Source organism: Engraulis encrasicolus, chromosome 16 (assembly GCF_034702125.1).
Source record: "Engraulis encrasicolus isolate BLACKSEA-1 chromosome 16, IST_EnEncr_1.0, whole genome shotgun sequence".
In the NCBI taxonomy this organism is placed as follows: Eukaryota; Metazoa; Chordata; class Actinopteri; order Clupeiformes; family Engraulidae; genus Engraulis; species Engraulis encrasicolus.
In genome coordinates this window covers 51762146-51774769 of record NC_085872.1, presented here as the reverse complement: position 1 = coordinate 51774769, position 12624 = coordinate 51762146, and the positions used below count along the sequence as shown (strand labels likewise).

Sequence of the window (12624 nt, the reverse complement as noted above, 5' to 3'; positions counted from 1 at the left end):
ACCTGGTGGGTCGGGAGTCGAACCGGCAACCTCTGGGATGCAAGTCTGACGCCCTAACCGCTCACCCATGACTGTCCTTAAGGTACTACTAACGGTGTTCAAATCAGTGAAAGGGGTTGGGGCCCAGTTGCATTCGGGATACGTTACAGCTTTACACACCAGCTAGGCACTTGAGGTCCTTGCAAGCCTAGCAAACCAGCGCAAGCGCTTATGATTTCAGAAGGTTGTTAGCCACAGCTAGGGCTGTGCAATATATCGTATTTATATCGCGATATCAATATTCATCATATATCGTGATTTCAGAAGGTTGTTAGCCACAGCTTATGATTTCAGAAGGTTGTTAGCCACAGCTCTTATGATTTCAGAAGGTTGTTAGCCACAGCTCTTATGATTTCAGAAGGTTGTTAGCCACAGCTCTTATGATTTCAGAAGGTTGTTAGCCACAGCTCCTTTCTATGAGGTGTTGACAGCAACACACTGAAATGGGTGAATGTATGAATTGGAGACTAAAAGGGTTCAGTATTCCTGGTTGGAGGGTATTCGAGGGTTCAGTATTCCTGGTTGGAGGGTATTCGAGGGTTAAAAGGGTTCAGTAGTTCTAGTGTGCAGACTCCCGCCCTCCCTGGCCTCCTCATGACCTCGTGATGACGTCATCGACGACAGAAAATCAATTCAATATCTTGCAAAAGCACAATTCTAATGTCCGTTCCTCATTTGCAATCGGGATTGGTGAATGAAGAACAGTCACCCAAAAGTTGTTCTGGCTCCGCTGACAGCAGGGAAACTTTATTGTTTTCTCCTCGGAGGTGGGGCGTCAGCAAAACGCAAATCATCGATTAATTCATTAAGCATTAGTTTAGTTGATTGCCTTATTGATCGACTTACGATTAATTGATAAGCGGCATTTTCCCACCAAAATCTCAAATTCTTCAACTAAATCTTAAAGTTTTAGTAAAAAATTTAGATAAAATACCACATTTAAATGAATTCTATTTCAATTCTTTAATCCAAAGGTGATTTAAATATTCCCACTGTTCACACCCCTCTTCACACACACTCTTCACATGCACATTTAACCTGGGCCTCTTGTCAGTTGAATTGTAAATTAATTGCAATGAATGTTTGTTAATCGATTAACGCATTGATCGAGTAAAGTCAATTAATCGATTAATCGTTTGCATCCCTAGCCCGGACTGACGCCTGCACACAGGAAGTCAAGCCTGCACACAGGAAGTCAAGCCAATGATTCCGCGTACATTGCATGCCTTCAGGTAACTCCACTCTGATACGCATGAACGACCATCCGGGTACTTTGCTCCTAAATGTACGTTACGCCCCTTTATGGGTGAAAACAAACCGAATGTCTCATCAACTTACATGCTACATCGGCTACCCTAAATGAACACAGTACATGCTTCAGGCACGGCTGTTTGGCAATATTATTTGAACAGCCGGCAACACAACACGTTTTCGGCATGTTGCGCGTGAACAACGCTTGTCTACAGGTCCTTATCTTTCGTTTATTAAACCCCAATATCACCAATTGACTTGCATTGCCTGTTTTCCCCCACAAATGGGCGTAACGCACATGGAAAACGTCACGCCGTTCTTGAGTATACGCTAGGCTAGCTGAAGAGGAGGCCATCGTTGTAGTTTAATAGCCATGTCTTACAGTGGGCATCAATGGAAGAAAAGACTACAAATGGCTCACCTTGCATGCCTTTGGGCAACTCCATACTCCTGACTAGCTCCTCGGCAATGTCGTAGACGTCAACACCACTCAGCTTCCGCTCCCAGAAGAGCTGAGGAGAGGAGGAGAGATGAAGAGAAGAGAAGAGAAGAGAAGAGAAGAGAAGAGAAGAGAAGAGAAGAGAAGAGAAGAGAAGAGAAGAGAAGAGGTTATCCGGCTATGTTATGCAGCTTCACATGAAATATGACATATTGGGTAAAGAAATCTTAAAAATTACATTTGACAAAAAAATTAGTTATATTTTCAGGGGACCTACAAGAAGGTGTGGTCTGTTTTAAAGGTGGCTGCCTTCAATATAAGCCTAAGGTGCTTAAAGGGGGAAATAATAGTGTGAGGTAATAGTCCCGTTGTTGCCGTGGGTTACCTGTCGAGGTTGCTCTACTGCCTTCTGGGGGTCCGTCTTGACCTTGTTGCTGGGGTGATTGGTTACCTTGGTAACCGGCTGTTTGAAGATGGACGCCGTCTGTCTGACCGGAAGGGAAGTGTTCAAGTCTGGCTTACCCTGTAGGAGAGAGAGAGGGGGGGAGAGAGGGGGAGAGGTAGAGAGAGAGAGGGGGAGAGAGAGAGAGAGAGAGAGAGAGAGAGAGAGAGAGAGAGAGAGAGAGAGAGAGAGAGAGAGAGAGAGAGAGAGAGAGAGGGAGAGAGTGAGAGAGAGAGAGAGAGAGAGAGAGAGAGAGAGAGAGAGAGAGATGTACATTTCACATCACTGTTCTATTTTAATCCACCTCAAAGGGTAAACTTAACTTCAGCCAATTTCAACATGCAGTTGTAATGCTCACACTACCCTGGACATGTCATGCAGTTGTAATGCTCACACTACCCTGGACTTGTCAGTACCTGAGATTGTTTTTTTCCCCTTCAACCTCTTCCGAGATCCTGGTCATTGTAATGGGGCAGGTGTTTGGTAACATTTCAAAAAAAACATCTTGATTTATTTCTTAAAACATTCAAAAGGTTATGCAACATCAGAAGACAACTATCAAACAGCGGTACCTTTAGGGAAAATATTTGGAGTAGGCCTAGGTTAAGATTTTTTTAAATGTAAACAAACACTGCCCCCATTAGAATAGCTCATTAGCGGAAAGGGCTGAGTCGAAAAATGTGGCATCACGGCGGGTACTGACAAGTCAAGGGTAGCGTGAGCAATACAACAGCATTGAAATGTACAGGAGTGCTCCTTTAAAGCTCCATCAACACTACGGACATTAAACTTCCTTTGTCTTTGTATACATTTTGTTTTCAGGTAATCCGTCGTCCGTCAAGTGTCTTTGAGCGTCTAGAAAAGTGCTGTTCAAAAAATATGTACTTATGTATTATGAATGTTTTCCAATGAGCTGTGATTCTTAAAAGGTTTTCCTGATTAGGGGCGAAGCGTTTGGGTTTACAGAGAGAGAGAGAGAGAGAGAGAGAGAGAGAGAGAGAGAGAGAGAGAGAGAGAGAGAGAGAGAGAGAGAGAGAGAGAGAGAGAGAGAGCGAGAGAGAGAGAGAGAGAAAGAGAGTGTAGTCTTTTCTCCCATTGACCCCCATTCTAAGGCAGGGCTATTGGACTACATTTCCCTACCCGGTTCAGGCTGTTCTGGTCGTGGCGTAGGCGCTATTGGACTACATTTCCCTAACCCAGGGGTCGGGAACCTTTTTGGTGGAGAGAGCCATAAACGCCCATTTTTAAAAAAATATTTTTTGTGAGAGCCATACCATTTTCGCCATTATTTCTAATGCTAATTGTCATGCACAGAAGGGAATAAAAGTAACGCTTGCATTGGGGACAAGAAGGGAGAGCTAACGAAAGAAGAACTAAAACTACTTGTAGATGTGCTGATGTGCATTTAAGAAGCCACGCGCATGCATTACCTTAAGTTTCTATCTTTTATGCATCGGAGTTGCCAATGAGCAATGAGAATGACGGAGGTGCTTCTATTCTAGCCATCAGACAGACACAGGGAAGGTGCATGAGGAGGGAGGAGGGAGGGAGAGAGAACTTCAAGACAGGATGCTCATCTTGGTCGCGCTGACATAGTTAACATTTTACAGTTGATATGTGGCTGACATGTCTATTTTTAGTAATTCGCGAAAATGCGCTACAAAGCATTTGTAGCGCACCCAATACAGAACGCATGATTTAACCGCCAAATAGGCTACAGGGCGATTCCGTATTTCAGGGGACGAATGGCAACCCTACGTTTGCCTTCGCATTGTGGCACCAGTTATCTCGCAATCACACTAAACTGGGAAAGACTTACGTCAGTTGATTCAGCAAAAGTTCTTCCTGTAATCGAGGGAGAAGTACAGCGCTGCATTTATATCCCTCACTTGCGTTTCCTCCACTTGATTTGCCATCATAATGGCACGGTCGTGAACAGTTTCTTTGTTTTGGATACAACCGTTAGCCAGCTGAACTTTAGGTAAAGCATTACGGATGGAATGTTATCTCACACGACACGACCCAGCGCTGGCACGGCATTGTCCAATAAAAAAACGCGTTTTTCATATCTGTAGGCCTACAGTAGCCTTCGTCGAAGGCCTGTGCTTGGCTCAGCTGATCGGACCTGGGATGGATTAAATGCGCGATCATACTTTATATTTTGAATATTATCTTAACTTTTCGATTTCAGTAGGTCCATTTTTAATTTAGTGCCGTAACAAAATTATTCATGGCTTATTGAGTAAACAAATGACAGGTTTGTCCGAGAGCCACATGCAGTTCCCAAAAGAGCCACATGTGGCTCGCGAGCCATAGGTTCCCGACCCCTGCCCTACCCAGTTCAGGCTGTAGTCTTTTCTCCCATTGACCCCCATTCTAAGGCAGGGCTATTGGACTACATTTCCCTACCCGGTTCAGGCTGTTCTGGTCGTGGCGTAGTTGCTATTGTGTAGTCTTTTCTCCCATTGACACCCACTACAAGGCAGGGCTATTGGACTACATTTCCCTACCCGGTTCAGGCTGTTCTGGTCGTGGCGTAGTCGCTGGCGGCTCTTGTTCAGCTTGCTGCCGATGAGTTTGCCGGTTCGGAAATCAAAGGAGCTGAGGTCCATCGAGTTGCCAAGGTAACGCGCCAGCTGTGGTTTACTACGAAACTTTTTACCGGAGGGGCTGAAAGAGAAAGAGAGAGAGAGAGAGAGAGAGAGAGAGAGAGAGAGAGAGAGAGAGAGAGAGAGAGAGAGAGAGAGAGAGAGAGAGAGAGAGAGCGAACACATCACATTTACATCACACTGTAGCTGTAATAAATTGAACACAAACCGTAACAGCCTCAAGTGTCTTTACATTACATTACATTTCAGCCTCAAGTGTCTTATTGCAACATTCGTCTTTAATCAAAATTACGTGACGCGAGAACATTGAGTGTCACACACAAATGAAGTGAAAAGTCGTGCACACTGCACACTACGAAATGACATTTATGCCTCACCCGTGCAAGGGGCCAGCCCACAATGGTGCCCGAAAGGGAGCAGTGCGGCGGTACGGTACCATGCTCAGGGTACCTCAGTCATGGAGGAGGATGGGGGAGAGTAGAGTACCATGCTCAGGGTACCTCAGTCATGGAGGAGGATGGGGGAGAGTAGAGTACCATGCTCAGGGTACCTCAGTCATGGAGGAGGATGGGGGAGAGTAGAGTACCATGCTCAGGGTACCTCAGTCATGGAGGAGGATGGGGGACAGTAGAGTACCATGCTCAGGGTACCTCAGTCATGGAGGAGGATGGGGGAGAGTAGAGTACCATGCTCAGGGTACCTCAGTCATGGAGGAGGCTGGGGGACAGTAGAGTACCATGCTCAGGGTACCTCAGTCATGGAGGAGGATGGGGGAGAGTAGAGTACCATGCTCAGGGTACCTCAGTCATGGAGGAGGATGGGGGAGAGCACTGGTTAATTACGCCCACCACCAACCTGACGGGTCGGGAGTCGAACCGGCAACCTTTGGGTTCCAAGTCTGAAGCCGTAACCCGGGGGTGGGGAACCTAACGCATGTCTCAAGGGCAGTTTGAGACCATCTTATCCAGCGCCCCCCTAGTTTGAGAACATCTTATCCAGCGCCCCATAAGGGCAGTTTGAGACCATCTTATCATCTGCCCCCCCTAGTTTGAGACCATCTTACCCAGCGCCCCATAAGGGCCGTTTGAGACCATCTTACCATCTGCCCCCCCTAGTTTGAGACCATCTTACCCAGCGCCCCCCTAGTTTGAGACCATCGTATCCAGCGCCCCCCTAGTTTGAGACCATCGTATCCAGCGCCCCCCTAGTTTGAGACCATCGTATCCAGCGCCCCCCTAGTTTGAGACCATCGTATCCAGCGCCCCCCTAGTTTGAGACCATCGTATCCAGCGCCCCCCTAGTTTGAGACTATCGTATCCAGCGCCCCCCTAGTTTGAGACCATCTTACCCAGCGCCCCCCTAGTTTGAGACCATCGTATCCAGCGCCCCCCTAGTTTGAGACCATCGTATCCAGCGCCCCATATAATTGTTATGCCATGCAGCTGTGACGGAGGTCTTCCTGCAGCTGTGACGGAGGTCTTCCTGCAGCTGTGACGGAGGTCTTCCTGCACCTGTTCGTACTCCTCGGGGGCCGGGAGCGAACCTACGACCTCGTCAACTACATCGGTTCGGAAATGGGAGGCACAGTGCGATACCGCTGGACTAAAGCAGTGGTTCCCAACCTATGGGACGGGAGCCAAACTATGGGTCGCCAAAGATCCACAGTGGGTCGCGAAGCCCTCTTGATTTTAAGGGGTTTCATTTTAATTCCATATATAGCCCATGTTGAATAAATGACAAAGCATTTAAACTAATATATGCATAGAAGCAACAAAATGTAAGTGATGCATTAAATAGTTATTCAATATTTGACTGAAGACAAATAGAGGAATAAAATGATAACGATTGAGTTTTCGCAGGAAACAAATCTGCTCATTTTCACATTATGTTCGATAGGGCCAGGCGACAAAACGTTTGTCTTGTGAAAATCTGCCCTGTCTGTGTTCAATAAAGGGTCAATCTTTCTTTGTTGCATGAAATGTATTTTTGTACATACATTTTCATTTGGGAGGGTTGTAGCCTTCATATGAGTGACTTCTGAAGCCAAGTGATTAATTAAAAGTCAGGTTATTAGCTGTTATTCCAAACTGATGGAGAGGCGACAACTCTTTTGGAGACGGGTGTATGAGGCTTCCGGGAGGGAGGTTTACTAACGTTCCACGCCAACTCTGCTAGTTAGCCTCCGTTACACAGCTTCGCATGAAATAACATATAACATGTCTTGTAAAGGAATTTTAGAAATTACATTTGCAATACAACCAAGTTATATTCAGGGGACCTAGAGAAGGTGGGGTCTGTTTTAAAGGTGGCTGTCTTCAATAGAGGCCTAACGTGCAGGGGGACCTAGAGAAGGTGGGGTCTGTTTTAAAGGTGGCTGTCTTCAATATAGGCCTAAAGTGCAGGGAAATCCTGGTATGTGCTCAAAGTACGGCCCTTACGGGACTTTTTATGGCCCTTGGAGGAATTTGAAGTAGCCCCGCCCTCCAATGGAAAAGGTACCCCACCCGGGGAGGCCACCGCCATTCCGACAGTATTTAATTGCCAATCCGAACCATTCCGAGTCATTTAAACATTGTTGCAAGTACTTAAAGCCGCGTGAACAACGATCTAACTCTATTAACATTTGCAACATTAAGCGCATTCGATTAGTCGTCAACGCATGCATGCGCATTTAGACAGCAATGCACTCTGGATGAAAATGCTGCATGACGGTTAGATTTCCTGTCAAACTTCAACATTTCGGTGATGTTGCGTTGACGAGGTGACATGTCACATGGTGTCAAACTATCGCGGGATGAATGCAACTGCAGTCAGATCTTGCAACCTCTGCAGTTGCTTATCCTTTTCAACGCTCGTCTGCGGACTGCCTCCGAGGTCACGCGCCCATGAACTGGTAGGTCAACAACTCACTCACGTGTGTATATGAGTCTTGTCTCACACCTCTACACAAGTTTGCGCAGGTCCCCATTTCAGCTCCTCCTCGCTGCCTGTCCCCCAACTCCTCACATGTGGTGTGTTAGTAGAGCAAACTGGTGCGAGCTCATCGTCTCGTTCATATTTGTGGCCGACTTTAAATGCGCCGTTTTAATACTGCCCACATCAGGCGCGGAGTGGCCGTCGGGAGATCGGGGACTTGTCCCGGTGGGCCGCGGCCGTGAAATGTAACAATGCGGCCGCCCTGCATTCTCGTCCGGCCCTATAACTTTGAAACTGAATTTATATCCACTGACTTCCAACTTTCCGCTTCCCCGTATATCTAATAATGCAGCTGCCTAGTTAGTATTTATACCGTATACCAGACGGCAATACCTCACTGACGGTGTCAAGTAAGTAAATTGGCCACACCCCTTCGCTACTGATAATTTTCATACACCGTAGATCGCGGAAGTTTACAAGATCTTAGTAACACAGTTTCGTTTTCAGTATTTGAAGAACCTGTGATATGTAGATTGGTTACCAAAGGATGGAAATATTAATAAATTATGAGTTATTTTCCGATTTCCACACGACTGTTACAGTTTACAGTCTTTCCAGTCCAGATTCACTTGCTCTCTGGTTATTGAATTGGGTTACGAACAGACTCCACCAAGTGGTAAGGAAGAGAACTGCACCTAACAGAAGCAATGGGTTTTGTTTTGATTTGTTAGAACTACCAGTATATCTCCTTATAGTCGAAATAATATTATTATCATACATATATTTATATGTGGTACATTTAGGATGTAGCCTATGTCTGAAGAAATGGAACAAAATAATTACCACACAAGATTCTGATGTGACCAGTGCTGGGTGTGTAGGCTAAGCTGTGGATTAAAGTAGAGTGATTGCAAGAAACAAAGACATTTGCTGCGACGAAGACAGCGTTTTAAGGTAGGCCTACACCGTTTGGTTATACATTTTGTTGACTTATGGTTGAGCTTTGAAGTAGCTAGGTTTGGCTTATTTGCTGCATGGTGGGTTTATTGCACAATGTAGACAGACTTTCTGTAAGCTATAGGCTACTATACTATATTTTGTAAGCCTACTCTTCTAAAAATCCCCATACTCAAAACTTTGTGCCCATGCTCATCCTGTCTTCCTTAAACGATATTTCAATTTCAAACGGTCAAAAATGACTGTGGAGTGCACATTTGCATGGAGCAGTAGCGTGATGTAGCCTAACCTAGTAGGCCTATGAATGCTTTGGACTGTGATGATGGCTCCAGTGGTGTAGTCTACTTTTTGAAGTGGATATACTGTATATTTGAGCATTTTTTGATGTGTACTGTATATATTTGTGCTATTGTAAATAATGGATCAATCAATTTTAAGTGGGTATACTGTAATCCCTGAAATTTTGAAATGGGTGCGTATACCTGCGTTTTACGTAGACTACACCACTGGCTGTGCATTTCATCAAGGTGTAGGCTACAATTCTCCACTTCAGGTTGATATTTTGACAACACTAATGTTCACATGTACAGTAGTACGATTGCAGATTTCGTGGCTTTTGTCTTTTTGGTTAGGAAACCATGTTGTTCGCTTTGGTTTTTTTTTTCTGTTTATTTTTATTTTTTTTAAAGAGGGCCGCCAAGGGGAAAATTGTCCCGGTGGGAAAAGGTGGGCCACTACGCCCCTGGCCCACATCGTAACAACAAGTTCTCGCTCACGTGTTTTGTCTACATTGATCGACAAAAATCCAAGTCGTATGAGCCTAATGTTGCCACAGGAGCGGAAAGTGGAGAGAGTGACAGCGCAATTACAGGATTAGTGTATAATTTTGTCTCGGTCCAAATGCCTTTAAAGGTAGGGTCTGAGATATTTTAAAAACAGTTCCTGCAAGCTGGAAAAAACCCTAACCTCTTACCCATAACAGCCTAAATGCTGCACTCCTGCATAAAAAAACCCTGCATTAAAAAAAACTGTAGTATTACTGCTATAGGCCTACAGATTTTTTCCGCCAAATATACCGGTAGCCTACTGCAACACATGAAAGAGATCATCACCTAAGTCGTATCACCAAAGACTTTTGATCAGATGTTGCGTTTATAAAAAGCACATAACTGTTTGCGGTGCATTGGCCCCGGTTTGAAATGCCACACACTGCGCACATCTGCGCAGCGCATTCGCGAAACAGTCAATTCGATTAATGCGTTCTTGTTAGAAAACACTTGCGCAACATGAATGAATCACGAACGCGCCCCTTAGCTGACAACACAATGATTGTTTCATTCACTAACTTGAAGAAAGTGGCGGACTGTTCACCGTTGTTTAATCTCTACATCCACCAAACTTCAACAAATCTTGAAATTAGCTCTTTCCCCCACGTAAACACTACTTAACCATTGCAACAGTTGTATAACAAGCCAGCAAACTACTAAACATCCATTATTGAATGTTCCGACAGACCAGGTTAGCTTCCTAATGAGCTAACTTCAACAAGTCACTCATACGACACACAATTCTTTGCAAAACAAATTGCATAGTTGCAGACGGGCCTGAACACCATGAAGTGTTATGAACTTTGGCATGCAATTATTCACGTTTTTAACTTGGCAGAAATTGACCGAGTTGAAAAACACACGCTAGCAATAGTTTTGGGGTAGCTAACCAGGCTAAACAACCAGTGATGTAAAACACTTTGATGTGGAATTCAGGCTTTTCGAGGTGACCGCCATCTTGGGGCGGTAATTATGAGATTTTCCCATAGACGATACCGCCACCTACAGGACAATGAGTGCCATCACTCTTCTCACACATTTACAGCAAGCGTTATTATCCGGACTAACATGGCGGCGACCTGACAACCACAAAACGACTAGGAAGTCCACGCTGCGATCAATGTTGCACATCTCTATGAAAGCTAACTACAATTTTCCACCCCACCGAACTAGTTTTGTACCTGAAATAATAGATGTCACATTTTCCCGCTGATAAACCGGATTTTCGGGTGACTTCTTCGCGTTTCCAACCGTTGGGAAGAGCAGCACATGCCTCTGTTCGTATGGTCCTTTCCATGGTTGCCTCGTCTTGCCCTGGGCTTCTTTTGGAGGTTGAGTTTCTTAGGCGCGCCGAAGATGAGTGTGTTGTGTTGTGTTGTCCCAGTTGAAAGCAGAGCCATCTAATAACAGAGTTGCGCAAACCAGGGACCAGGAAGTCGGTTGGTGATGTGATTCGCGTAGATTAAAATGTTTCTTAACAGTAAACTTCTGTTCGTTGGAAACTAACACAGAACCATCACATACCAAACAAAGATTAAGTACAAACAAATTACATGACCTTTACCACATTTTCTGTGTTATACCGCCACCTCCTGGAACTAAGTAACTTCTAATAGAACTAAAGTCAATGGGGATTTCCATGTTAACTCTCCGTGAGGCTCCATGAGAGCCGCCATTGCTGTGGAAAGATTGGTCCATAGAGGTCTATGGGAGTGGCGTAACTCTGTTATTAGATGGCTCTGGTTGAAAGTTAGCAGCGTCACTCTGGCAGCGTCCAACCAGCAGCACCGCCAAGTGTAGCGGTGTCAGCCCTAGGAGGTAACCCGGGGTTCGCCCTCTGGTGGCCGGCGTGTGTCGCCAGTGAGACTCCGCTGGTTGGCCATCATTCATTCAATATGGTAGGTTGCCAGATACGAGTGATTATAACCCCCTCATCTTCTAAATCTTGTCTAATTTGAACTAAATTATAGTGATCTCGGTTATACGAGCTCAAATCTACAGAAAAGCTCACCCAAATAATTTAATGTAGCCTGCAGATGGTCATCAAGCAGCCCAAAAGGCCAGAAAATCACCAGCTCTGGCAACCTAACCTTTGTATTGTTGTTATACTGTTACTTTCACTGTTATCATCATTTCTATTATTGTAGTGTCTACATTCTTTATTTATCTTATCTCTGTATGTTGAATGTTACATATTGGATGTTAAATGTGGGCAGCATGTGGATTCCCAGCTCTTCAATTGATACTTGACCCTTGACCTCTTCCTTGGACTATGCACAGTGGCTGAATCTCAAATGGTGCACTTGTGCACTTTAGTGTTCATGTTTCAGTGCGCATGCCGTATTAGTTACGCACTGAAACACAGTACCCGAAGTGCACAAGTGTGCCATTTGAGATCCAGCCAGTGACTTTGGCACCTTGACACTTTTCTAGTTTTTTATTGTGTGTGTGTTTGTGTGGGAGGGGGATAGACAGATCTGACCTGTGAATATATGTAGCCTATGGGGATATGTGCAATGTTGTGTGTGATGTCTTTGTGTCTTCTTCTGTATTTATGTATGTATGCTACTTGACACCTTAATTTCCTTCGGGATCAATAAATGATACTCTACTCTAAGTAATTCATTTCAGTGCCTCTTGTCCGTTACATGAATTAATAACTTCTTGACTTAATATGGAGACCAATAATATTGACTGAGGAGGGCCAAAATGAAAATCTAAAATAAAATTGCGGGCTGAACTCACAAGTTAGGGACAATTCGTTATTTATTTTTGGGGTCACCAGAAGAAAATAGGGGAAGGTCGTGTTATTTTCTTCATTGCTGCGGGGAGGGTCATCAAAGTTTTTTAAGCTCGCTAGGGGAGGGTCATCTAAAAATGTTTGGCCCATTTATTACCAAAAGCATTCCAAAGTAGCCTTGTTTGTTGTATGTTTCAATGTAACATAGCCTCAGAAACGGCCCTTTCGCTAAGCAGTGTTGGTCAACCAACGTGAAATATAAGGTAGAATAAAGTAATTTCTTAATTCTCCCGGGGGGGTGTCATGCATTTTTTGACAGTGTCGCTAGGAGGGTCATCAAAGTTTTGAAGCTCGCTAGGGGTGGGTCATGCAAAATCTGACGATCAAAGGTGGTCATCTTCCGA

The 12624-nt window shown here is 44.8% G+C and overlaps 1 protein-coding gene across 2 annotated transcripts in view; it reads right to left on the bottom strand.

The window, feature by feature from the left end:
- Positions 1-10865, bottom strand: part of LOC134465904 (methyl-CpG-binding domain protein 3-like) — a 19074-nt gene extending 8209 nt beyond the window's left edge. For both annotated transcript variants that reach the window (XR_010038219.1, XM_063219799.1), the window contains exons 1-4: positions 10662-10865; positions 4682-4841; positions 2115-2252; positions 1712-1802 (exon numbers count right to left, since the gene is read on the bottom strand). Coding sequence is in view for 1 of the 2 variants with exons in the window: in XM_063219799.1 (XP_063075869.1) it covers positions 1712-1802; positions 2115-2252; positions 4682-4841; positions 10662-10777 (505 nt within the window). In the remaining variant the exon portion in view is untranslated. The remainder of the gene's footprint in view (positions 1-1711; positions 1803-2114; positions 2253-4681; positions 4842-10661) is intronic.
- Between the last annotated feature and the right edge of the window lie 1759 nt (positions 10866-12624).